At 45.7% G+C, this 26,847-nt stretch overlaps 1 protein-coding gene across 3 annotated transcripts in view; it reads left to right on the top strand.

Annotated features, from left to right (window-relative positions):
- Positions 1–25,176, top strand: part of LOC125333402 (sodium/hydrogen exchanger 2-like) — a 29,689-nt gene extending 4,513 nt beyond the window's left edge. Inside the window, exons 4-13 of one of the 3 annotated variants that reach the window (XR_007206842.1) lie at positions 1,843–2,060; positions 5,684–5,880; positions 9,191–9,280; positions 11,817–11,887; positions 12,964–13,128; positions 13,562–13,676; positions 14,925–15,059; positions 19,986–20,058; positions 20,920–22,686; positions 23,108–25,176. Coding sequence is in view for 2 of the 3 variants with exons in the window: in XM_048319270.1 (XP_048175227.1) it covers positions 1,843–2,060; positions 5,684–5,880; positions 9,191–9,280; positions 11,817–11,887; positions 12,964–13,128; positions 13,562–13,676; positions 14,925–15,059; positions 19,986–20,058; positions 20,920–21,083 (1,228 nt within the window). In the remaining variant the exon portion in view is untranslated. Of the gene's footprint in view, positions 1–1,842; positions 2,061–5,683; positions 5,881–9,190; positions 9,281–11,816; positions 11,888–12,963; positions 13,129–13,561; positions 13,677–14,924; positions 15,060–19,985; positions 20,059–20,919; positions 22,783–23,107 lie in introns of those variants that run through there. The other 2 variants (XM_048319271.1, XM_048319270.1) reach the window with 2 other exon arrangements.
- Positions 25,177–26,847: the final 1,671 nt, after the last annotated feature.

The raw sequence follows: 26,847 nt of genomic DNA, 5'->3' as shown, positions 1-26,847 counted from the left end.
TCTCCTTCTATCAATCACAATCTGCTGTACCCATTATGGAACCCATTTGCTGTTCTTTTGAATAATGCATTTTTTTCTAAAGCAAAACAATGGCAAAGGCAGCTGATTCCTGCACTGTGCCCTCCTAATTGCCAAATTATAAATGCTTCTCTTATAGATCTGGAGTTCAAACAATTCATTCTGCTGTGGCCAGGGAATACTGTATTATAAGGAGCAGCTTTTGGCAGTTTTTTTTCTTTGAAAAATAATTTGATTGCCAAAAAAATCAATTCTGCATAGTCCAGAAAAATATTAAAAATCTGCATACGGCTCAGTCTGTGAAACTGTTCTGCAAATGGGTTTTAGTTTGATTTTTTCCTTTCTTTTTCTCTTTTTTTTTTTTTCCTGCTCCTTGCCTTGGTGGCAATGTCCGTCTTTAGCCAGGACAAGACACGTTTATTCCCTTTCCGTGACCCTGCTGTGATCCCATGTCCATTCTGCAATAAGCATTCCCAAACCACAGCTCTGGAAGTTACTTGCCCATAAATACTTGATTTCTTAGTTTTTAACTGGAGCTGTATTCCTCACTATTTATTGAGGCAGACACAGAAATCAAAGAATTTATTTATTTTTTTTGGCTTGTGGTTCAATCCCTGTTGCTCTTTCTGGCAAAGCAGGTCAGACCTAAAAAGGATAAATCAAACCAGACCACTTTTAAAATATTTTTATGTATTGGTAGATTTTCTTAGGAGATGAAATAAGTGAACTCAAACATTTGGTGAAAAAAGGATTTGAATCTTGGTCTCCTGCTGCTGGATAACAGAGGATCCCATTCCTCAGCAAAAGCATGGCAGCTTTCCCAATTCTGACCTTTCCTATACTCTGCTTTTGCCACAAATCCTCTCCCTAAAGCCCAGTTTTAAATTCGGACAGACCCAAATGTTTGTGTCTTCAAAATAATATGAAGAGTTTGTGAAATTCTGGGGTTAAATGGGGTATTTTCAGTGTAAAGCAGTAATTGCCTGGCAGTTCTCTGAGCAGCTCTTGGTTGATAGTTCTGGGTGAGCCACCACCTCTCTCAACACCTTTGTTTGGGTCACTTACCTGTCCTGGTCACAGCAGGTGTGACCAGATCTCAACCAGAGCCAGGGACAAGCCACGGATCTGCTTCTCTGTTGGCTTTTCTGTGATCCAACATCGTGATGTTCCCCGTGGAAGCCATTTTCAATGCAATAAAAATACGGATGGCCTTACCAAGCAGCAATGGAAGTCAGATCTTGGAAATCTAAAGCCCTTTGTCTATTGCTGCCGCAATATTTAGAACAAAATGTTTTGGTCCAGATTAAAATATAAAAAATGGAGCTTCAGCGCTTGGAGCACTCAATTGTTTTGACCATCTAGGATTGCTGGCCTGAAAATGTATTGATTTGAAAAGGTGATGAATTAGGCTAACTCCATGTTCCCTGCAACTTGAAAAACCAATTATCCATGAAACATTGCCAGGCAATTGCAAGGTCGGAGTTTGGTGAAGTAAGGAACTGGCAACTCTGTGTTGGGATGGGAGGAGTTGGATGTTAGTTGGAGGTGTTGCTTTGTGGTCTGATAAAATGCAACAGGTGATGAATTGTTTATCTGTTAAACACCAGATTTGGACAGTTTGGGCAATCTATAAAGTATTTTATTGCCCTGGTGGTCCTGATACTCTTGGCCTGATGGAGGAAGCGAATCACCCCTCAGTGAAATGTCTGCAAACATCCAAGACTTGATGAAACCCGCTTTTTTCAAAACTGATGTGTTGATTTTCTGTTTTAAAGCAGAAAAACATATTGTTTCTTTTCCATTGTTTGTTTTTCACTTCCTCAGCATCATTTCCTGTGCCATGGGCATGAAGCGTTACGTGGAGGCCAACATCTCCCTCAAATCCCACACCACAGTTAAGTACTTCATGAAGATGTGGAGCAGCGTGAGCGACACCCTCATCTTCATCTTCCTTGGAGTTTCCACCATCGGAGAAAACCACGAGTGGAACTGGCCCTACATTTGCTTCACGGTCATTTTCTGTCTCATTTGGAGAGCACTTGGTAGGGGAAATTGTAGATACTGATTTTTTCATGTATATTATTGTTTATGGGAGTGAGGAATGGGATTCCATTCGATGAGAGGATGCTCTGCCCCTCCATCATCCTTTCCTGCTTGCTCTGCATGTGTGATTATTCCAGAGGGGAATGCTAGGACTGATCTGAGACATCTCAGCTAGTGCTTCCCTACTCCTCCTCTTACTCAATTCCAGGTCTTGCATCTTGCTGCAGTTCCCTGCTCTGGGGACTCACTGGTGGTAGCTAGAAGCTCTCATGAGATCTATTTTATCAATGCTTCTGTCTTTTTGACCTCTTTTCCATTGCCATGATCTCTTCCATTGCCATGACCTCCTCTTCCATTTCAGTGTCTCTTAGTCCCTTGATATTCTCCCAACAGGAGGGAATTTGTAGGCACATACCTTGGGATCAGAGATCCGTGAAAAAGCACGGAGCCTCTGACCCATATTCTGAATTGTGGCAGTTTAAGGGATTTAATTCATAACAAGCTTGTGTACTGCAGCATCCTTCACTGGGAAACTGGAGGAACATTCCAATAGCTGTCCTGAGTAGATGAGGTTTGGGACCTCAACTGTGAGGATACTTCTGCTCCTACTCAAGAATTTCAGGTCGGGGCTGAAAGTGACAGAATTGGGGGATTGTTGAAGTTGGCAGGAATCTGTGGAGATCATCTGGTCCAACCCTCTGCCTGAGCAGGGTCAGGCAGGCAGGACTGTGTCCGGATGGCTTTTGATTATCTCCATGGATTGGGACTCTACAGCGTCCCTGGAAAACCTGTCAGGGTGTTTGACCAACCTCACAGCAAAAAAGTGACCAAAAGTTGGTGATAATGAGGAGCAAGGCATGAAAACACTCTCTTGATAACTGATCTCTGCAGTTTCTTTAGCCACAATTACGATGAAAACCCAAGTCCTGGTCCCAGAATTCCCTGGGATCCCATTTTCATGCATTGTAAATGACCAGAAAAAATAGATGTGCTGTTTTTCCGTTCTCCTCAGTTGCCTCTTGTGCTGATTCCGTGTTGGGAGAAGCTGGACCTCCATTCCTCCCTCAGTGTTTGGCACCTAATGAGTGCAGAGTGCCTCAGTTATGGGTATTTTTATATATTAACAATATTTATGAGTATAACGGCACACATTTTTGGCAAGAATTTGAGAGCTAAAAGACGTAGAACAGGATTTATGTTTACAAACCAGTGAGTCAAGCAGTGAACTCGAATTTGACAGACACATCAAGAAATTGTTTAAATAGGTTAGGCCATGATTAGCAAGGCAGAGCAGAACGGGGTTTATTAGCTGTTAGGACATGCCAAAATTTGTTTTAATAACTGTGCACCATACTTGGAAATGTGCTCATTAGTCAGTTTTTTTGTACATTCAAGTGTTTTATTATCATTAAGTGGTTTCTCTTAAATTATTTGCCCAGATAAAAGGAGTTCTGAGTGAATTTGGCTTTTCTTAGTTCAAAAATTCTTCATTGCAAGATATAAGAACATAACAATGCTACAAAAGCACCCCAAAAATCCTCCCTAAGCACAGCCCTTCTGAGAGCAGCTCAAATTATGCAGCACATTATTAGAGAAGGGCTCGGGCTGCAGCTAGCAGAGAAAACCCTTTTCCACTCAAAATCCCCCTGGAATTAAATAAGAGCACACAAACCAGGGCTGGAAGTTGCCTGAGTGGTCCTGAACAGGGTGTTCCTGTCCTGCAGCACCTTCCTGGGAAGCTGTCAGGGAGCTGGGATGGGGAGAACTGGGAAGGGGCTGCACCAAGCCGGGCTGGGAAGCTCCTGCCTTGGAGATGGTGGTTGAAATTAGACTTTGGCCTGCTCAGAGCCATCCAGCAGCACGGGATTAATTGATAATTAATTAATAATTGGGTAGTAGGGAATATTTCTTCAGGGAAAGGGTTGCCAAGCATTGGAACGAGCTGCCCAGGGCGGTGGTGGAGATGCCAGCACTGGAAATGTTCAAAAAATGTGTGGGTGTGGCACTTGGGGACATGGGTTAGTGGTGGCCTTGGCAGTGCTGGAGGAATGGTTGGACTTGATTATCTTGGAGAGCTTTTCCAATCGTAACAATTCTGGGATTCTAGGATTCTGGAGGTGCTTGAGGCACTGATCCAGAAATGGGAGGTACCCCTGCATTTCCTTGCAGGAATTGGGGATTTTTGGGTGGGCAGTGGTGTGTAAACTGTACCCCAGTCCTTCATAGAACACTCCCAGTGCTTTAAATATTTGAGAAATGATTCTGCTGAAATCTGGGGAATTCTTTTCGCATGAGGAAGATCATCTAAAAGGAAAACAGAGCCCTTGCATGGAAGCACTGGGGCTCTGCTGACATCCAAGCCCTGGGGAGATTTCCTCCTGCTCTTTCCCAAGGTATCTCCAGGAGAAAATACATTCTGCTCAGAGTGATTAATTGCATGTCGTCTCTTGGAGCAAACTGGCCTTGAATTAGTTTAGGGAATGCTAATAATAATTTATGAGGAAGGATTAAATTAAGACAAAGGCCAGGATATCAGCTCAAGTAAATTTTGTTCCTTTAAATCATTGGCACTGCCTGAGCTGTAGAGTAGGGGTGGATGTGATTCGAGGCAGGCTTTGTTTTATTTATTTTTTAAGTTACAAAGAGCCTTGACACCCAAGTGCTTCCCATCTGCTGGTCTGGGCACCAGTTCTGCAGAGCTCCAGAGATGGGGAAGGTGTCACGAGGTTCAGTTTATTGGGTTCCTTATTCCCAAACATCCCCAGCTTTTTGTTTTCTTCAAACTCCTCCAATGTACAGTCAAAATTCAGATATTTTTAGCTGGAGGTGTGTGGGAAGATATTTGATATGTACATATTAAATGCACTGTTTTTATTTCTTTTACAAACACCCTCTAGAAAAGCAACAATGCTGTGGCTCCAAATAATTCCTACCAAAAGTCAGTGGCAGGCACTGCCATCAATTCTCACAATGGCCATTAATCTTTGGGAAATAAGATGTTTATCACATCCATTGGTATTAAAATCACGGCCCACTGATTTAAGGCCTGACTTTTTGCACCTTTCTGCATCTGTTTGTGCATTTGCAAATGGCTGTAAATCACAGCAATTGCTGTGTCACCTCACGTGGCCTTCAATGTGTACAGTATAAATCTGAGGGAAAGAAATAACATTAACACAGGTGGAATATGGCTACTTATCCAAGCTACTGCTTGGAAACTTTGGGAAATAGGAGGGTAATTTGTGGCTAAGTTGTTGCTGATGATTTGCCTCAAAAGCATTTGTAATCTGAGCAATTCAGTCGTTTGTTATCACCAATTAGAATGAATCAATTAATCAATATTTCGGGACTGTGGCCAGTCAATATTCGTAATCCCCCAAATCAGAAATATGCTGAGGATTAAGTTTTGTCTGGACAAAGCAAATTTCAACCTGTTGGATCAGACTGGAAAAAAAAATTCTCCAGTGGCATATTGGGAATGTACCCCCTTGTGCCATGGCCAGTTCCTCGTGGTTGATGTTTACCAATTCCATGATGTTTCACTGGGAAACGCAAGATTATGAGTTTTCTCTAACTGTTCCATTTGATTGATGTGCCTCAATCTTCTTTCCTGCTTTTTCAGGGGTTCTGGTGCTGACTTTCTTTGTGAACAGATTTCACGTGAACACCATCACCAGTAAGGACCAGTTCATCATTGCCTACGGGGGGCTCCGAGGGGCCATTTGCTTCTCTTTGGTTTTCCTGCTGCCTGACTTCCACAGGAAAAAGCTCTTCATTGCAGCAACAACTGTTGTCATCCTCTTCACCGTGTTCATACAGGTAAAACCAGTACTGGGCACAGATTCGGGATTAGGTCCCCTCCAGGAGTCTGATGGAGAAGGTTCCTCTCCCTCACGCTGGGGCTGTAAGTTCTGGTGCTCCAGCACTGAGTTTTAAGGAATTCTGGTGCTCCAGGGCTCGGGAGGAGCGGCAGCTCTCGGCATTGCTGTGACATCTAGTGGTAAAACCATTCCTGCAGCTTCCTGTGGGATGAGGGTCTTGGATGTCTCCTTGCTCTTCTCTGACCAGCTGCGAGTCTCGAAGGGCTTCTCTAAAATACAGCTTTTAGTTCATCTGGCAGACACAGCCACATTTGAAGGAGAATGTGGTGGGTAAATTGGGTTTGTCTGGTGCTGAAGTAAGCAAGGCTGATGTCCACCTGGTGTTTATCCCAAAAAGTGAAGAGTGGGTCTCCACAGGACTGAAGTGAGTGGAATGTGGAGGTTTGGGAAAGATCTCACGTAGAAAAACTCCCTGGGAGCTCCTGGTGAAGGACATGAGGTCCTTGTGGAGCTGCTGACCAGGAGCCACCCCCCTCCTGCCCTCGGATGGAGGGAGCTGAGATGTTTCTGGGCCTTTGGGAGATGGTGGCAAGTGGTGGCAGCTGCCAAGTGGCACTGAGGCTGAGCATCACCCCCAGAGAAAATTCCTTCTGCTTTTCCTGACTGAACCCCTCAGGCTGGTGTCGAGCACTTGGACAATGTGGAGGGTTGGGGTTGATTTTTGTTTCCCCACATCCACCTAAATGCTCATCGTGAGCTGGAAAAGTGTGGAGGAGGAATCAGAGTGTGTTGTGCCGATGGGATCGGAGCTGGGAGCCGCAGGGCAGTGGGACTGGGCACAGCCTCAGCCTGAAAGGAGAGAGCAGGGGCCAGGGTGGGGGGGGATGTGCTTAGGTGGAGCTTGACAAGTTTTAAGATGCAAATGTGGGTGAGAAATTGAAAAGCCCCGGTCCACAGGCACGTCCGCTCATGCAGAGCAGCTCTTGAGCCTCACACAAAGGTTGTTCTAAGGCGGCAGCTCCAGGCTCCGGGAAACCCTTCCCTGGGCCGGGAAAAGGGCTTTTGTGTACCCTCAAAGCTCAGCTGGTGATGTCATCCCCGTGCAAAAGGGTGAGAGTTAAACAGGATCCCCGTGTCGCCGGTGAGAGCCCCTGACCTTCAGCCATTCACGGGAACGTCGTGTCTGCAAAGAGGGGCTGTGCTGGGGCTCCAGGGACCTGCAGTGCCGGGGCCACCACGAGAACAGCAGGAGAAAAAAACCAGGAAGCTTGCTTAAAACCTGAGGCAGAAAGATATTGCTGGAGCTCAGCACAGAAAAGGTGGGTAAATGTAACAGAAGCAGGGATTAAGGTGAACCTTCAAAAACCTGGGTTTGCAAATCAAGTTTGTGGTGCTGCTGCCAGACACATGGATGGATGCATTATTGGGGAGGGAATATTTTTACCATCCCAGCCTCTTTCATGGTCACTGTGTGTGGAAAGGGCAAGAAAAATATTTGCTGTGAAACAACTTCTTTGCATAGTGAACATTTCTGTTGTTGTTTTGTGCAAAATGTTTTCTTTACATTCACAGTGATCTCTATAATGACTGGATGGGGAGTGTCTGTGTTAAAATAGGACTGAAACCAAGGCAGAGATCCTTTGGGACCTTTTAGGGTGGTTTTGGCCAGCAAAGCATCTTGTCAGAGCTCAAACCCACTTCATCCTATGATTCCCTTGGAAATCCTGCTCCTGCTGGCTGGAAACCCTTGTGCTACAGAGGAATGGCCAACCCGTGAGCAGTTGGGCTTGGCTGCCCATGGCTCTATCAGTGCATTCCACAAGCCAGGAAACTCCTCTCCTTTGGCCTTCCTAACCCAGTTGCATAAGGCTCTTCCCACAACAAGCCTGGGTAATCATTTTGAGGAGGTTCACTGAGCAATTCTCAAGTCCTCAGTGCTTCCAGGCAGGCTGGATATGTGCCATGTAGACCAGGAAGTCCTCCGGGGAGCTCTCTGGGCTTGTCTGGAATGTCACAAACCCACTCAATTGTTCTGCCTCTTGGTGTGGTTTTATGATCAAATACTGTTGGAAGTTCGCTCTCCCAACTTACTGGCCCCTGACCTCTGCCATGAAATTCTGAGCAAATATAATAATTGTGAAGGGGGGAGGTTGTTTGATGCCTGCACTGTCCCATTGGATTGCTGGAGGTGGAAAACGTGTGAGCTGTGATGGAGCTGTTAGACACTCCCTGGGATGAGTTATCCCTGGTGGGTGGAGGAGCGTCACGGGGGACCTGCAGGTGTGCTGTGAAATGATGTGTGGCCTGAATGACACATGGGATTCCCATAACAGTCCCAAACGCTGCTTTAAAATGGAAACAACTGTGCCTGATTATCCAGGAAGGCAAGAGGCCAAATTGCACAGTGTCTACTTAATTTTTGTAATATCTGTTATTTCAGAATTTGTGAGTTCTGTGTTATTGACTCTGAATAGCGACACATTTTTTATTGCTATTAGCTATTAAAATGACACATTAATTGTTTCTCCAATTAAAAATGTGTTCAACTGTCCTCCGTGCCAGCATTTGTGACATTCAGAACTCATAAACATCAACTACTCCATCATTTTTGCTGTAAACATGTCCTGGAAAAGTCATTTCATACGGAAGCCAGACTAAGAAACACACCACAGCAGCATTTTAGTTCTCTCACGAGGCTTAAAGGATATTAAAACTTTTCCCTTGACCCTTCCCACCAGGTGGATGCTTTGATTAGGAAACTTAGCCACTGGCTGGCCATCAAAGATCGCTGGAGTAATGGTGTGTGACACACAGTGCTCAAGGAGTGAGCAGACAATTGCTGGCGGAGGCTCCATGCTGAGAAATCTCAAGGATTATCCTCACTTCAGGCATTTGAACTTGGATTGTTTCAAGCCCCTTTCCGTCTGGAAGGCCACAAGCAACAGCAAACCACAGGCTTGACCTTGGAATTATTGGTTGGCTTTTTGTGGTCTTGGAGAGGCCGGAGGAGGCGAGCGGAGGTTTCCCCTTGGTGCCTCCCCCCATCCTGAAGCCTCTTCGGGAGCTCCCGTTGGCAAGTTCCTATGAGGCACAAACAAAGTGTTTGGGGTACACCCGGGAGAACAGTTTTTAGTCCTGTTGAAGCTTCGGAGGTTTTATCCTGCCAGGAAAGCAGGGCAGGTGAGAGAGGCTGCTCGAACACCAGAACAAGGTTGCTGTGGCTCAGCCCCATGCCCGTGGCTTTTGTTCCAGTGTAGGAAAACCAGATGTGAGGAAAGGCTGATTTTAGTGTCGTGGTTACTTTGCAGGGAATGACCATCCGTCCCCTTGTTGACCTGTTGGCTGTCAAGAGGAAAAGGGAGAGTGCTCCCACCGTGGGAGAGCAGATCCACATTCGGGTAAGTGGAGCGTCCATCAATACATGGCCAGAGCTTTCTGATACCTTCTGGAATGTGTGTGTCTCCAGGGACCCTGCAGATCTGCAGTTTTACCCAAATCCTCTGCAAGTCAGCCCCTTTCCATGTTGGAAGTCCCTATTCAGCTTCCTAACCATGGGTTATTTTAGCATTGGAAGAGCAGCCACCAACTCAATCAGGCTGAGGTAGCATCAGGTAGTGCACAAACATGAGAGAAGATGATTTCTTGCCCAAAACTTTAAGCTCTGGCCTAACTCCTGTGGATACAAAAATGCTGCTAGCAAGGATTTTCTTGCTATTTTCTAAGTCTGTGAGAGACTTTTCTTTCTCACAGAAGAGGTAGCAGAGTTCTGTAAATAATGAAACACCTGCAACCTTGAAAAGTCTTGTTTATGGTACAGTAGAAAAATATTTTGACAATGGATGTTTTAGGATTTTAGCCAATCACCCCAAGGGGTGGCTGATCCTTGTCCAATTAGAGTATGAAGAAAAAAGTCTATAAAAGAGTTTGTAAAATAATTAAAGAAATCAATCTTGCTGCACAATTCCTGCCTGCTGGATCTTCTCTCCTCCTCCTCCCTATGGCTGCAGGACACAGTGATATACCCTAGGGCATTTTAATAAACTCCAATTTCTCTGGTCTCTGGAATGAGAGAAAGAAAGAAAATGAGGCTTGGTTCTTTCAGGATTAGGAACCTCCATGTGTTCTCCAGTCCCATCACCACCATTGGTTCAGATATTTTTGCAAAAAAATGAGGAAAGGGAGGATAAAGGTTGGTGCTGTATTGGAGGGAACCTCTGAAGTGCTCCATCCCTGGAATTATTCAAGGCCACGTTGGATGGAGTTTGGAGCAACCTGGGATAGTGGAAGGTGCCCCTGCCCATGGCAGGGGGTGGAATGAGATGAGCTTCCAACCCAAACCATTCCATGATTCTACATCCGTAACCCAAAGGTGGGATTTCATTCCCTTCATTCTCACCATCCAACCATTGGTATTTGTAGTCATAGAGGACTTCAGGGAGAGGCTCAGCTCCATGAGATCAGCTACTCTCCCACTCAGCTGAGCCTTTGCATTTGTGTCTGTGTCCAATGGAAAATTAACATATTTCTGAACCTAATTGTTGAATCCCAGCCACATTTCTGTGGGTATGGCTCCTTCAGGAATATTCTTGTCGTTGTCTTCTTTAGCAATAAAGCCATTGGGGCTGAGGACATTTGTAAAACCTGTTTGGCACCCTCACAATGGGGTTGGACTGCAGGGCTTTGTCTGAGGTTAACACAACAGCTCAGGAGGCTGAAGAGCCTTTTCCCCGTCGTGAACAGAGAAGATTTTGTTCTTTTGTTAGGGTGTGAATGGTAAATCGTCTCAGAAATGTGTTTATTAGGAGGTGTGAGTTGAAAATGGCCATGCACCAATTAAGTTGAGAAGGTAACAATGCAGATAGTTGGAAATCAAAGATGTAGAAGCCAAAACCAGCTTTCTTCCTCAAATTTATTTTGCCATCTGGATAGTTGGGGTATTCTGGCTCACAGGGGTGATGATCAAAGTGTGTGAGTGTAATTTCATGAAATCAAAGTAATTTGGGTTGGAAGGGACTTCAAATCTCATCTCATTCCACCTCCTGCCATGGGCAAGGACACCTTCCCCTATCCCAAGTTGCTCCAAGCCCTGTCCAAGCTGGCCCTGGACACTCCCAGGGATGGGACGCTTCAGTGCTTCCCTCCAATGTCGTGTTTGTGAAACACACAGCTGCCAACAGCCATGTGAGGGCACTAAACCCACACCAGGCTGCAGGGCTGAGCCAGTTGCTCTGAAACTCTTCTGTCTCTGACCCCCCCAAAAAGATAGTTTTACAAAAATTTAGAGCTGTAGGAAGTTCCAGGGTCATCAGTACCTGAGTGTGGAGGGGGCAGAGCAGAGCCCTCTCCCAGTTTAGAGATGCCATTAGGAGAGAAAGCAGTTTGGGAAATTACAGAGATTTAACTTTTAGGTGGAAAGCCCAACTGGTCTGGGATTTTTAATATAATTTTAAACAATGATAATGTATTTATATAAAATATGATATGCTGATTTCATTTAGTAGGAATTGTTCGGGGGAAGGCAGTGTTTATTATTTGAGTCAAAACTTCATTTGTGAGTTACCTGTATTTGTATCCTAAAGATACTGATTTCCTGAGACAAATTTCCTCAAAAAGCCCAAAATGAGCCTTTGCTGCTTGTCAAGGCCCAGAAGGCAGGACATGGGAGCCATCAGCCACCCTTTACATATCACAGAGAGCAGATTCATGGCCCTCAGCATTTATTCTCTGCTTGCCCGCACCTGAGAGCAAACCACTCCTTGTACTCCAGCACCAATGGATGAGTGAATGGAGAATTATCCCAGTGTCTCTTCTTGTTTCCCAGCTCCATATCCCGAGCTGGAAGCATCCCCTGCTGTGTGTGTGGCTTTTGCTGTTTGCTGGCTGGGTTCATCACGTATGCAACCGGCGTAGAGTGAAATCCTCTCTCCTCTTTAGTTCTTGGATCATTTGCTGGCTGGCATTGAAGATATATCTGGACACTGGGGACAGTATTACTGGAAAGACAAGTAAGGATTTGCCAAAATACAACTGTGTACATGTGTAGGGAAAAAAGGAGGTTGGTTTCTATTCCCAAAGTTTCCGCTGTGGGCAGCTGGGCCTTGCTCATCCTTGTGGCACGAGGGAGGTGATGGAGGAGCAGCTTCTCCTTGTCCAAGCGGACAGCAGGTTTTCAGGGCGCTTCCATGCTTGCAGACCCTCCTTGTGCATCACCCTAAAAAGATCCTTTCTCCTCTCCTGTTGTGTTTGTCCCTTCTTGCCCAAAGAAATCTGCTGAAAGTGCCATGGCCATGACACACAGCCTGTCCCAGACTGTGCACAATTACCATTAAAGAGCTGAGTTTGCAGCACTGCTTGTTGTGGACTGAAATTACAGAGGATCTCTACAGATTTCTGTAGTAAAGTGTTCAATTTTCATCAAATTCTGGGAATGTGTACATTTTAAAATTTTAAAAAATGCAGCTAGATTTAAAAAAAAAAAAATCACAAATACCATAAAATATACTAAAAACAAGCTACCAGGTTTAATTCCTTGCTGGTCTAGACATAGATGTAGGGGGGTAGAGATGTTTTTAGGAATGCCCATGCTTGGAAGTACCACTAGAGGGTATGGGAGTCACTGCTGTTGAGGAGCATCCTGGCTCCTTGTGAGCAGATCTTAGAGAGATTGATGATCTCAGAGGTCTTTTCCAACCTAAATTATTCAACAATTTGAGCAGAAAGGAAGAGGAAATAGCTCAAGAGGGAATCTGGGAGTGTTTAAATCTGTGGCTGCTGCTTGTGCCTGTAGCACTTCTAGAAGAGTTCATGATATATCTGGCACTTCCAGGGAGTTTTTATTGTATTTAGTGAAGTTTTAATATTTTGACTCATGTACTGTAGTGCAGAAATAACTAAGGGCTGACCTCTTGGACCATTGATTCCTGAGGAGGAGTTAATGGGATATAGTGGGATATAATGGAATTTAATGGAATTTAATGGAATACGGGGCAGTGGTAGGCTATGACCCTGCTGCTCTGCTCAGGTCTGTTGGTGCTGGGGAGTCGGGGGGAAGCTAAGCCCATCTCGTTTTGTTCTCCAACAGATTGGAGTATTTCAACAGCAAATACCTGCAGAAGATCCTGCTCAGGGAGTACGACCAGCCCAAGTCCAGCATCGTGCTGCTCTACGAGAAGCTGGAGCGCAAACACGCCATCGAGCTGGCCCAGGCCGGGCAGCTGGGCCACGGCCCAGCCCACCCCTCCTTTCTGTGAGCAAACACCAGTTAAAAGTCAGCAGCTGGGGGCTAAAAGTGATGGGATGGATGAGCATCACTCGGCACTGATGGTGGTACATGGAGGGTCACTTGTTTCCCCATGAGTTACAGGGAAATGGTGCTCTGAGGAAGAGGCTCCTGCCCAGTTTTGGATGGGTTTGCACTGTTAAATGTTCTGAATGGCCACTTCAGACCTCACAGATGGTTCTGCTCTGCTGCAGCTCCCCGTGGCTCTTTTATCCACCAGGGAGCACATGGACAGCCCAGCTCTGTTGCAAATGCCAAATTCTCGCTTTGCCATGAGCTCCATCTGCAAGGATGAGCTGTTGGCCCTGTTGGCTGTGGTGGGATCCCAAAGGGGCACTGAGATTTGGGGATGCACTTCTTGTTCATCTTCCAAAATAAGGTGTTCTGCTTTCCTTTGCAGCAGCAGCGACAGGACTGTCATAACAGACCAAAAATTGGATGACACTCCAAATCCCAATGTCCTGGACAACATAGAGGAAATATTGGCGAGGAACCTGTACCGGATCAGGAGGATGGTATAACTTTTCCCTCAATCCATATTTTAAGTGTCCAATAACGCAAATTTCCTCGGTTATCCGAACAGCCCGAGCAGATGTTATGAATATTTCCATAATTACCCAGGATGTCTCTTTGTGAGCAGAGAATAGTTGGCTGTGTGGAGCCAGATCCAGTTTCCAAGTCAGTGGCACATTTCTGTTTGCTGCCTGACAGCTTTTGAAAGGTTCACCCAGTCAGCCTATAATTTCATGGAATATTTTCGGCATCGGTACCCGGCAGCGAAAAGGAGAAAGGAGGAGCACGTGGAACTTCAGGCGTTGGGTTAGCAGATCCAGCAGCAGCTCCTGGGGCAGAGCAGGGATGGGGTTATCCTCATGGTACATTTTTTCCCATGGAAGAGATCTGTGAGTGAGAATTAATCTGCAGAGGTTTTAAATCCACCCAGCAGTTTTGCCATGGAACAGGTACAAGTGGTTAAAGGGCGTAAACCCCACTTGCTGTTTACAGAATCATGGATCATGTCTGGGGTTTCACACAGCGCCTGGGGCTGTACAGTGGAATTGCTGTTCATAGGGAGATTTAGCCTTAAAATCCACCTAAGCCTTTGCTTTAAGGATTGCACACAAAATATGGAGTCTGTAGGAGTGGGGCTGGTGTGGGCAGCTCAGCACAGAGGGATCAGCCTCCCCCTCCTGTCCCTTTGCTGAGCTGAGGGAAGCAATGGGATAAGGCTGGGAAGAAACCTACGGACATGGTGAAGGGATGAAGGCACAGCTCCTGTTTGCACTTACTCCTGTGTTAATCCAGCCTAACCCCTTGTAGTGACAGAGTTATCCCAGCTCCCACTGGTGTTAGTGGGAGACTTCAACTTGGGAGCTTTCAGCCTGGGTGGTGGCTTTTGAAGGAGGATTTATGGCTCCCACTGTTTGCATGATTTATATGGGAAGGTGGGGTTGATATAAAACATTAGAGGGGCTGAAGCTGTGAAGGCACCTCGAGCAGAGTCATTGCACTCATTCTGTCATCTGCACTATCAGCTGTAACTCAGTCTTGTCATTCAGTGATTTCTTGGCTGACTTCATGTAAAAAACCACAGTTTGGAGTCCCATCTCCCTTCTGTGGCTCTTTCCAGCCCCATCTCTCCTAAATCAGTGTGTCCCCATAACTGGGCGGGATGGCTGCAGTGGGGGAAGGATCCTGGAGGCTCTCCTGAAGGGAGGGCAGGGATGGTCCCGTGTCCAGCAGCCTGTGTGGTGTCCCTGCAGGGCCCGGCGTACAACAGGCACACCCTGCCTGGGGACAGCGAGCCCACGGAGCAGGCCAAGGAGATCCTGATCCTGCGGCACAAGAGCCTGCTGGTGGAAGTGAGCGGGAGCGACACCTGCAGCTCCAGGAAGGAGGTAAGAGGGAGCACAGGTGAGCAGGACCATGCACAGGCTGCTTTCCCTACAGCCTGGTTATTGCTGGTGGTGTTTCCTTTGAAAGACAAATCTTGTTACTTTAAGTTAAAACAAAAAAGGGGTCTCAATCCCAAATCGTGTTCCAGTGAATAGGAAATACCAAGGGAAAAACTCCCCAACCCAGCTCCTGGCAAACCAAGCAGCCATCCTGAGCACCCCTTTCAGAGCTTTGTGAACACAGATTTCCACCCTGGGAAAAGTGCTGGGAAAGCTCTTTACTGAGCAAATGTTACTGAGTGGGCTGCCCTCTGTAGATCCTGAGGTCTGGTTTCCCGTGTTTTCTTTTCTGGGTGATTTCATCAAAGACAGGATTTTTGTCTCCCTCATTGTCAGTGATCCAGAGGGACTGTAAATATTTGAAACTGCTCAGTGTTTTTTTCCCCCCCAACTCTTTTGAAAGGACAGAAGCATTTTTGTGATCTTTCTTATTCATTCTGGAGGTGAGGTTTTTTTGTGTTTTTAAACACATCTACAGTTCTGGGCAGGCTTGAAAGAAGTAAAATAGAGGGAAGTTTTGCTTACCAGATTCCTGGGAGAACGAAATTTTTTTCCAATTTACTACATGGCATAGGTCCGTGTTGGTTCATGTTCTGAATCAGAGGAGAAACAGGGTTAATACAGCGTCTGTGCCTGGTGAAGACTTCTGCTCTTTTGAAATTGGTGAGAGAAGCTGGGCCAACATTTACCTGTGGGGAAAAAAAAATATTCTCAGGAATGATGCACGAGGAGCAGGCTTGGTCTTTTCAGTTCCTCCCATCCTCCATAACTCTTTAGAGGAAAAGCATTTAACCCTTGTCATATTTTGCTCCCAAATGCTCAGGTCAGCAGCAGTGCAGAATCACAGAATATCCTGAGTTAGAAGGGATCCATGAGGATTATTAAGCCAGCTCCTGGCCCTGCACAGGACAACCCCAAGAATCCCACAATGCCTGAAAGCGTTGTCCAAACATTCTTTGAGCTCTGGCAGGGTTGGTGCTTGCAGTAAGTTCTGAGCCATCCCTAAATTTCACTCACTTCTCCCAGTTTTAGGTTTTGATGGCTTGAGCTGGAGCACTGTCCCAAGCTCTGAGCTGTGATCTCTAATTTGGGCAGCTGAGCTCCATCACTGAGGAGAACAAAATGACCTTTCAGAAAGAAATAAATCACCTGTCCCTATTTAGACAGTCATTTTCCATGACAGCACAAGAACTCTGGAGTGCTGTGGACTTTTTTCCACTCCAATTTCCTTGTGGAAGTGCCAATCATGGAGGAGCCCACCGAGAACGGCAGCACCACACCAAGTGCTGCTGCTGCTCAGCCCTTCCTTCCCAGAAAGGTGTTCTGGCTCTTGCAAACAACTTAAAAGATTTAATTTGATCATTTACATGCTGATTGGTACTTACAATTCAGAATAGATAGGCAAGAACATGGCATGTTCCTGTAGAACATTTGGTATAATTAAACTTCAAAAGAGCAACATCAAACTCCGGCTGATTTTGAGCACGACGTTCCCTACTTTAAGGATATTTGACTGTTAACCCTTGTGCTCCTGCATTCCCCTTCTCTGCTGCATTTGGTAGGAAATTCAGGAGCTTTGGGAAAGCTGTTTCTCCTGTTCCTTTGAGTGCTTGCAGCTGGGTTTTGGGGGAACAGAACATTTACAGGGGAATTGCAAAAGCAGTAGGATTCACTCTGTCTGTACTGACTTGTGGATGGTGAAAAATGCCCTCTGAGGGTGGGAAATGCCCTGGGGATTGTGGAAAATGCCAATTAGATGCTGAACACTGACTGTTGGGTCATTGGAGTCACTTGCTGGTGCTGCTCACACCCCTTCACTGCAGCCGCCTTGGCTTTGTGCCAGGCAAAGGGAAGCAGATGGAAATCCCAGAATGGTTTGGGTTGGAAGGGACCTTAAAGACCATCCACTTCCAGCCCCTTGCCATAACAGGGACACCTTCCACTAGATCAGGTTGTCCTGTCCAACCTGGGAGATGATCCCAGTGACACTGGTAAGGGTGGCTCTAACCCAAGAACCATCCCTCAGTGCCCCAAAGGAGAAGCCAGACCTGTTTTGTGTCACCAGCAGCTTTTCTGCTAATTTTTAAGAATAGCTGCCTCATTTACTGTGAATAGAAATAAAATGATGCCCCAAAGTGAAGGGATAATGCTCTAACAGAGCCCTGAAATATTAACACTGTATTAATTTTATATATATAATATTATATAATATTAAGGAGGGTGGGTGAATGCTGTTACTTTGTGCTGTAGGAGGACAGATTGCAGAATTTGTCAGCAGAAAGAAGGAACACTGTGCTAAAAAGTAGATTTTAGCCTATTCTAAGCAGCTCAATACTTACAAGTTTTTGGGGAAAAAGCAGCTACTCATGTTTCTTTGATGCCAAGTTGAAAAGAAAATGGTGTTTTCCTGATTAAAAAAAGATATTAATGGAAAGTGTCTATAGTTGGTGTTAGGGTTTTTCCTGATTGCCAGATATTCCATCCTTTGTAGTCCCAAAGGAAAGGCTTGGCCTTCCAGGAAAGGCTTGGCCTTCCAGGTTTTCAGTCAGCAAGAAAAACTCGGATGCTGTCGCTCCCCACGTTTTTCTATTCTACATCTCACCACGAGATGGAGGCATTACAACTGTGTTTGCAAATCCAACTGGAAATCCAGGGACGGGAAACAAACTTCCAGCAAAGGGCCCCTGAAACCCATCTGGTGCTGGTGAAACTCCTGCAATTCCATTGCCAGTCTTGGAAAAAGCTTTGGTGATACCTTCAGCATTAGGAGCTGAGGGAATAATTAAAAAATCCCTTTGGTTCAGTAGAAATCCCATTTTTTCTGCTCGGTGAGTGTCTGTTTATCTTTTTTAGTGATGCTGGTGAGAGCTTTGCTGTTAAATATGAAGCTGTTGTTGCTCAGCTAAACTCATATTTTATTAGGGGCTGATTGGTCTTTTGCCCCCAAACAAAATCAGGGATGTGTGGGAGAACATCCTTGTGTGGGGTGGTGGCTTCACCCGGCTGGGGAGGAGCCAAGTTCCTCTTGGCTGCTGGATGATCCATCTCCTTCCACAGGAGAAAGCAGTGCCCTCACCAGGATGGACACAGGTCTGTGGCCAACACCAGGCTTCAGCCAGGGGGATTGGGTTTGGAGCTGGATGATCTTTGAAGTCCCTTCCACCCCAGACCATTCTGTGACTCTGAATCACCTCTCCTGGGTGGCTTTAGGTGCCTTAGGGGTCTCCTGCACTTTAGGTGCTTTTCCAGCACTGAGAGGGGGCTCTTGGGCTGTGTTAGGAGCCTCCACCAAGGAGAGTTTGGAGAGCAAACGGGGAAAAAGCAGGGAGAAACGGCAAGAAAAGAACAATCCTCCTCCCTCCGGAGCAGGTTAAATGATTTACACCAGGCAGAAGGACCTTGGCAGGAGAACGAGGTGACTTCAGCTCTGAACCACAGCCCAGAGGATTAACTCCAAGACTATCTATTTCCAGCAGAAAGTTTGCCTTCCTCTGCCTAAGGACAAAATTCCTGCTGAAGGCTGCTGCTTCCTGGAGCTGTGCATCATTGCTGGCTCCGAGCACCGGCTGCATTTGGGGCTTGTCTTATTTTAGGCAGGGATCCAGCCTAGCCTGCACTGGCAGGGTGGATTCTGAGACCCAGGACAGCTTTTATTTACCACGGAGCACCCAGAAAATCCTCGCACCTGTAGCCAGGCAACTTGGTCCTCTTTTCTCCTGCCAAAACACGAGTGCACTCCCCCAGAAGGAGCTTATTTGGAGCTGCCTGTGAGCCATGTGCGTAAATGACACAGTGCCTTTGGTAATTATGCCGGAGCCCTTTCATGGAGCATGCTCTGAGAATCGTTAAATGCCCCTGGGAATGGCTTTCCAGGGAGCCGGGCGCTGCTGCCGGAGCCGGGAAGGCATTGTTATTAAAATGGTCAATAAAAGTGAGAACAAGGGATGGAGGGCAGCGGTCCTCGTTAGGGGAGGGAGGAGAACGAACCAAAACAAAACAGAAAACCAGGCTGGGAGGTGTCCAGAGTTATTTTGGCAGTCTGGGTTTCTGGACCGAGGTGCCAAATCACAGCTGCGTGAGAGACTTATTCCCAGTTTGCAGAGGCACCGAACAATCCAGGCAGCATTGTGCTACCTGATTTTTATTTTTTTCATTCCTATTTTTTTGTCCTGGAGGGTGGAGATTAGCACTGGAGTGAAAGGACAGGGAGCTCGTTAGTGCCAGCTCGTTACCTGCCTCCTTGGCCTGCAGCCAGCGAGGGGAACAGCCAAGGTGAGAAACATCCATGTCCTGGGGACAGCTTTGCCTTTCGAACTCCCTGCCCCATTCTCCCAGCTCCAGGGCTGCTCCTTCCCATCCTCTCTGCTGAACCATTCCTGGGGAGCTCAGACCTCTTCCAGAATTCAAAACATAATTGCTGTATTGTGCAATTTTAATTCTTTAAGCCTCTGACAGTGGCTCAGTTTTACTTCTAAATTTCTGACGGTCCATAAAGAACTTCCAGTGTTGTTCAGAGGAGCTGTGGATGCCCCATCCCTGAAAGGGTTTTAGGCCAGTTTGGATGGAGCAACTTGGTCCTGTGAGAGGTGTCCCACCCACAGCAGAGGGATTGGAGTGAGATGATCTTTAAGGTCCCTTCCAATCCGGGCCATTCCATGATTCTATGTTGTAGCAAATCAGCATCTGCAAATACTTCCTGCCATCTCTTCAGTCTATTTTTAGCAATCCTTCTTTTTTTGTTGTTTGTTTTTACATGGCAAAAGTTAAACAAATGGGAGTGGAATCCTGAGGGATTGCAGAGGGCTGGCTTATGAGGCAGGCGTGTGGTTAACAGATTTCACAAAGCACTAAAGTCCTTCTCTCCCTCAGTCCCAGAAGGAGGACTCATGTTCGGCGCAGGGCGAGGCCACCCCGCAGCCCAAGCTCTGCCGCTCCTTCACTGGTAAGTTGGGGAGCTGGGGGTGATTCCCTGCCCTCCTCTGCTCACCCTCATCCCTTTGGGATGGCCCAGCAGGTGACAGGAAGGATGTGGGATGGAAGTGGGGCTCCTTAAATGAGCCTCATGAGTGAGCAAGGAGAGCCAAGGGCCTTCTCAGCCTGACCCGAGATTGGTGTGAATGGTTTGGGTGGGAAGGGCCCTTTCAAAGCCATCTCATCCAACCCCTCTGCTACAAACAGGGACATCTCCAACTAGGTCAGGTTGCCTCATCCAGCCTGGGATGTAGCTGTTTTAATCCACAGTTTACCAGGAATATTTCATTTATGTTCTTCCTGAAGAAAAGCACGAGTGTAAGCAGAGAGAAGTGATAAAAACCACTGCTTCTGGGTAAGTTTTTTCCATCCCAAGGAACACACGAGCACCGTGGCCCCTGAGATACAGCGGTGACAGAGAGGAGATTGTAACCCTTCTGTTATGGTTGCATGGTCATCCCCCCAAAAAGTCCCTTAATGTGACAACATGACATTCCAGATGCTCCAGCAGGACACCTGCATTTTCCAGAGCTGGTTTAAGGTAGCCACTGATGGGAATTTTTGTTCTGCAAAGTTGCAGGTGAGAACTGACAAAAGAATGATGATATTGATCCAAATTCTTTACGTATTTCAAAGTATAAAACTGGGCTTAAATTGCCTTTGGGCTTTTTCTTCCATGGAAACACTGACCTTCGTCTACTGTTTTAAAACTGGGAAGTGATCCTTGGAGTGGAACAGCTCATCCCCAATGAGCACATGGACACCTTGGTGTTTCTTCATTCCTGCTGACCCACAAAGAGGGATGTTTCTCATGGTTTTTCTCTTCCCACAGTGGGGAACACAGAGAAGGCTCGGGAAGGGAAGGAGAGCCGATCCAAGTCCGTGTGTGCCATCCCACCGCCCCAGCCCACCGGCGTGACCGTGGGGAGGAAAGACGTGAGGAAAGAGCTGACTCTGGAGATGTACAAACACAAGGGATGCTCTGGCTCCCCATGAGGGGTCTGGCTCCTTCACGGAGGGCTGCTCGATGTGTAGATAATGTAAATAAGATGCATGTTGGAAAGGACAGCATGAACAGGGTGGAATATTCAGAGTGGTTTGCGTGGAAAATTGCTCTTATTGCCCAGGGCTGGGTTTTTAGTGGGAACTGAGGGAAAAGATGTCCAGCTGAGCACCAGCAATGCCAGGGAATGGCTGAGGGAGCATTTCTAAAGAATTTCTAGGAAAAATTAGCCTGTTCAGTCTGGGAGAATTGCTGAAACTGCCTACAACTGCAAGGAAGGATGTTTTAATAAGGTGAGATACGGGATCTTCTTGTTAGTTTTCAGGGACAGGCTAAACAGCAGGGAGCATTTGGATTATAGGTTGGGAAGAACTTGATAATCTCAAATGAGGTTTTATTAGGGGATGGAGGAAAGAGCAGAAACAGCAACAGATCTTTTCTGTTCCTGGGGAACGGATGGATCCTGGTTATGAACTTTAATCTCATGAAGCCCAAAATTAAATGGCGTGGTTAAATAAGGGGTTGTGTCTTACCTGAGGGATTGTCCCACACCCAGCCACAGTTCTGCTAATGAAAAATTATTGCAGCTGAGCTCAAAGGGAGAAATATGTTCTTACTGATTTTTAAAAATTTATGGAAGGAATGGTTCACCTCAAAGTTAAAATGAAGAAGCTCCAAATCCAGTGGTGATACCAGGAGATGAGGGTGACAGCCCTTAAATAGATGGGAAAGTTTTCTGATGTGATTGGTTGGTTGCATCAATGCTGTAAAGATATTTTGGGGTGATCTGTGCTGCCATAGCTGGGAGCTGTGGGATCAAAGGGGTTTGAAAGTGCCAAGAGGGTGACCCAAACCCTGGCTGCTTCTCCCAGGAAAGGTGTGAGCCCTTTGCACAGCAGATGCAGGTAAACTCCAGGGATAGGACCTGAGGAAGACACATAATCCCAGCCTTGGGTAATTTTCTTTGAAACTCCTGGTACGTTCAAGCCTTTGAATTCTTGTCCTTACTGAACCTGACAGGACAAGTTTTAGTTTTGCATTGACATTTTTCTTTCTCTCCTTCCTCTGATCCAAGAGTGTTTAATCTGAGCAAGTGGCTCTTTTTGAAATGGCATTGAAAGAAGCTGTAGGAATTCACAGGCTCCCCTCCATGATATTTTTGGGCTCACAGAACCAGTCTCCTGTGTGCAGAAATACTCCCTTAGGAGGCTCTTACATGGTACATTGGGGCTTCCATTTTAAATTAAAGGCACAAATTTGTGTGTATTTGCTTTGCAATGATCCGAGGTCTCATTTTCTTCTGAACAAACACCTTTACAGTGTCCTGGCATAGGCTGAGGTGGTTCATGTTGACTTGAAGGTCACTCTGTCACTGGAAATTCACCTCATTGCAAAGGAAAATTGGAGCTTTTAGCAATAGATGTGTGTTTTATGTGTTTATATACATATATGTACATATGTATTGATTTTAATATAGGCTCGTTGTCTTCTTCAGTTAATTGATTACAATTTTGGTTTGTTTCCTAGTTGAATCCATCATGCATGGGAGCCATGTGGATTTGGCTGTACTTGGTTTAGAACACAGCCCATCTTCGAGTATCCTGTAATACATTAAATAATCTATGACATTTATGAATATGTTGAAGTGTTCTACGTTTCTATTTCAATTAAACGGGGATCATCTCTGAGTTATTCCCTCCTTGCATCTCCAGTATGTTCCTGGTGACATCATCAGGAGCTGGGGACACTCAGGGGTGTCTCTGGGTGTCATTCCAGGCAGATCTTCTTGGAACAGCAGCTCCTTCAACCCTTGGCCAGTGATCCCAAGATCATGAGTGAGGAAAGCGATTGTATCGAGGGAATAAAATGGGCGGTTCATTGGTAAAAGCCACTGCATACAAGGGAGAGAAAAAAATACTGAGCCTGAAAGTCCTCAGCTCTTTGGGGCTGGAATGTCCCTGTTCACCTGCAGTTTAATGTCCTCAATGTTTTAAATTTCTCCTTAAATTCTGCACAGTAAACATTCATAGGAGGATTTAACTAAGGTGGGTAATTTTTATTCTGTAGTGGGAGAGCAAAAAGGAAATTAAATCAACTTGCTTGTCGAGGAGTTTTTAATCAAGGATAGAAACTGTGATTGGCTAATTCTTGCTTGGGTTTTGTTTGGTGTTTTTTTGGCTGTTTTGTTTTGGTTTTATGCTTTTGCATCTGAACTGTGGGTTTTTTTGTCCAAAATACCTGGATGTCTGTACCATCTTTGTCTTGCTTCCATCCTTGTCATCTTTGTACAGCAGCCATCATTTTTCTGGGCATCAGGCACTTAAATAAGGAGCTTTTTCCAATTGAGATTCCCATTAGTTCTCTGCAATATCATTATGGGTTATCAAGGACCTTATAAAATGGTGGCTTTTTTGGCAGGGGTAGATTTCTTTGTAATACTGTTGCAGACAACAGAAGTGGCTGGAAAAATGCCAGAAAACGGAATGGAAATTTTATCTGATGTGGGAAAAAAAGGTAAAAAAAATTCCTTGCATTTTTTTGAAATGGTACATTTTCATCTCAGTTCAGCACGAGGGATGTTTCCATGCCAGGATCTCCCAGTTTCTGGCAATTCCAAAGGCTGCTGGCTCCAGGTGTGCAGTGGCTGCAGAGGCTGCTCCTGCCAGCCCCACATTCCCATGCACAGGCACTGGCTGGATCCTTCACGGATCCCAGTCCATCATTCCCTTCCAGCCCCACTTTGAGTGCTGGACCCATCAATACCTCCCTGCTTCATGAATAATTTGCTTGATCTGCAGAGAGTACAATATTCCCTGCAGGACATTTTTTCCCAATGAGTCACTCTGCCCTAAATTTAACCTTCTGGATACTGTGGATTTTTTCTTAAAATTTCTTTACAAAATATAATAGCCCAGCTAAAGCTTTTATGAAGTATTTTCCAGTCACTTAGTGGCCAAGCCCTCTGACTAGTTTGTATTTCAGCCCAGAGTACCTTTGATAATCTTTGCCAGTATCCAGTGTTGGTGGTCTTAAAATTATACAACCGAGTGGAAAACTGTTAAGTGCTCAGGCTTCAGAGCGTGCCTAATTAATTCTTTCCAGGGTTTTAGTCCTTTAAAAAGTGTTAAAAACATGGATTCAGTGTATCATTGAATATTGCATGGTTCTGTGGAAATAAATTGCATCAGTTTGATTCCTTTAGGAGTTCAGAGAGTTTTTGCTCTGTGCTTACTCTGGAAGTTTACAGGAGTATGTGGAAAGTTCAGGTTAAAATGGGCAAAAGTTGTTAATGAGGGGGAGTAGCTCAATGGCAAAGTTAGAGCCCAAAAACCACATCAGAAAACTCTGTGCAAAGACATCAATCAGCTGCATTTGAAAATCAGGCAAAATCTCCCTTGTACCCACAACTCCAAAAGCACTTCCTTATGTGAACTTTAATATTTTTATTTTGAGCAGAAAACCACACTTGTGTTTATTTTATTTCATGACTGCTTAAGGAGATTATAATGACTTAATCCTGGAAAGAGCTGGCAGAGCTTGAGAAGCAGGTGAGGCAAATTTGAGCTTTTTTCTCTCCTGACATCAAGTCCTGGAGGGGATTCAGCCTCAGAAGAACCATTAAGGGTCTTTCAACATCCAGGCTTATGTGCTTCTTCCAAGAGACGTGGAGACGGGAGAGATGAAAAGGGAGCATGTGATGGAGATGAACTGGAGATTTTCATTTTAATGCAGAATTAAAGGGGCAAATGTCAACATGGGTATCTATTGCTCCCCCTTCCAGCACAGCTCAGACTGGGGGATTGCTCTTGGTGAAACCATCGGGGACGTTGGTGGCTTTATCAAGGTAAAGCTGGCAGTGCTTGGGTGCTCTTGTTGTGATCTGGTTTGCTTTGCTGTCCTTGGGTGTCTTGTGCTGAGGTCTGGGGAGAAAACAGTAAAAGAAGAGACTCGAAAGAGATTCACTCGCCCACCTCAGGAAACGCCATGTGGAAGGAATATCTTTTGGAGCAGGACAGATCATAGAACCATGGAATCGTTTAGTTTGGAAAAGACCTTTAAAAACACGGAGCCCAACCATTCCCCCAGCACTGCCAAGGCCACCACTGCCCCATGTTCCCAAGTGCCACACCCACGCAGCTTTTAATTCCCTCCAGGAATGGGGACTCCACCACTGCCCTGAACAGCCTGTTCCAGGATTTCACCACCCAGGGTCGTCAGGCCAAGCTCCAATGAAGAAAGGTCTGGAAATCTCCAAAGGGACTCAGGGAAGTCTCCAAAGGCAGCCCTGAAAACTCATCTCTTTATCAAATTCCAAGAAATCCTCTGCTTTCCACATGAGAGAGTGAAAATATGTTCATCTATCTACATAAAATGTAAATTTTTCTGGGAGCATGGATCAAACCACAGGAAATAATAACACAGACTGTGCTGATGGAGTCTTTGATCAATCCAAAGGTAAAACACCCAATTCTGTGAAAAATCTGAGTTGACTTGCCTCAGGTCTTTGCTGGAATATGTATGTTTGGGAGAGTCACAATTTAGGTTTAAAAGCTTAAGGGAAAAAAATTCTTCAGGGTCAATTAGGAATTAAAAAAATTCCTCAGGATACAACTTTCCCTTCCATCCACTACAGTCCTGGAGCTGCCCATGGTGGCACTATCATTTGACCTCTATGGATAAGAGGATGCTGAATGAAGGTCCCTGCTGGCACCAGGAGAGGCAAGGGAGGAAAGGGAGGGTTGTTTTCCTTGGAAATTAAATCGTATTTGTGTCTGCCTTTGCATGGAATGTGGTACTGGTCTGTTAATTCACCCCCTGGCTCGGTGTGGCATTCCAGAGATCCCAACACAGGCTCCACAGGACAACCAACATCATTACCACTTTCTACAGCTGTGGGAGAGGCCACACGGTCTCATTGCCCAGGAATTTTTTGGACCCTGAAGGTGATGAGCACATGCTTGGGGCTGCAACAAGGAATCACAGAATCATCCTGGAATCACAGGATGGTTGGGGTTGGAAGGGACCTTAAAGATGATCCAGTTCCAAACCCTGCCATGGGCAGGGACACCTTCCACTGGACCAGGTTGCTCCAATCCCTGTCCAACCTCTCTTTGAAAAGAAACACCTGTCAGGAGTGGGATTTCAGTGCATGGAGAGACATTTCAACTTTGGGAACTCAATTCCTGTTCCACAGCCTAGGAATTTGGAGGATGTTTGACTGGGCACCAGCTGTCCTGTGAAGAGCCAAGGCTGGGCACCAGCAATGCTCTGCTTCAGCCATGCAAGGTTTTTCTGCCAGTGGGTCCCAGAATTCCTGAGGACACTTCCAAATGGCAAACAGCACTAACTCGGGATGTGCAGTAGCACAAAAGCAGCAGCGCCAAACACAGCTGGCTCAAAACACACCCAGAAATGGGGAAGTGTGCATTAATCCCTTTTTTAAAACAAAAATACACAAGTACCCACTTTGCATTTTAATTTTATGTAATTGCAGTGTGAGCTACAAAAAAAATCCTCACTCCTGGTGTGCAAATCCTTGTTTTTACCCAGCTCCTCTGAGCGTTGCCAAAGCTCCTGTCAGTCGTGTCCAGCTTTGAGGAGATCACAAGAAGAGATGGCAACCACCTGTCCTTGTCACTTGAGACAAATTTAACCAGGACTGTGTGGTAGTTAAATGGCAACTGGTTGGAATCGCACTAATGGATTATTTAGGTGATAGATAAGTTATACTTTGTATTTAATCAACCATTTTATGTT

The sequence above is a fragment of the Corvus hawaiiensis genome, chromosome 14 (genome assembly GCF_020740725.1).
Source record: "Corvus hawaiiensis isolate bCorHaw1 chromosome 14, bCorHaw1.pri.cur, whole genome shotgun sequence".
Classification (NCBI taxonomy): Eukaryota; Metazoa; Chordata; class Aves; order Passeriformes; family Corvidae; genus Corvus; species Corvus hawaiiensis.
Note: the sequence above shows the minus strand (reverse complement) of the source record. Positions and strands in the feature narration are given on the sequence as shown.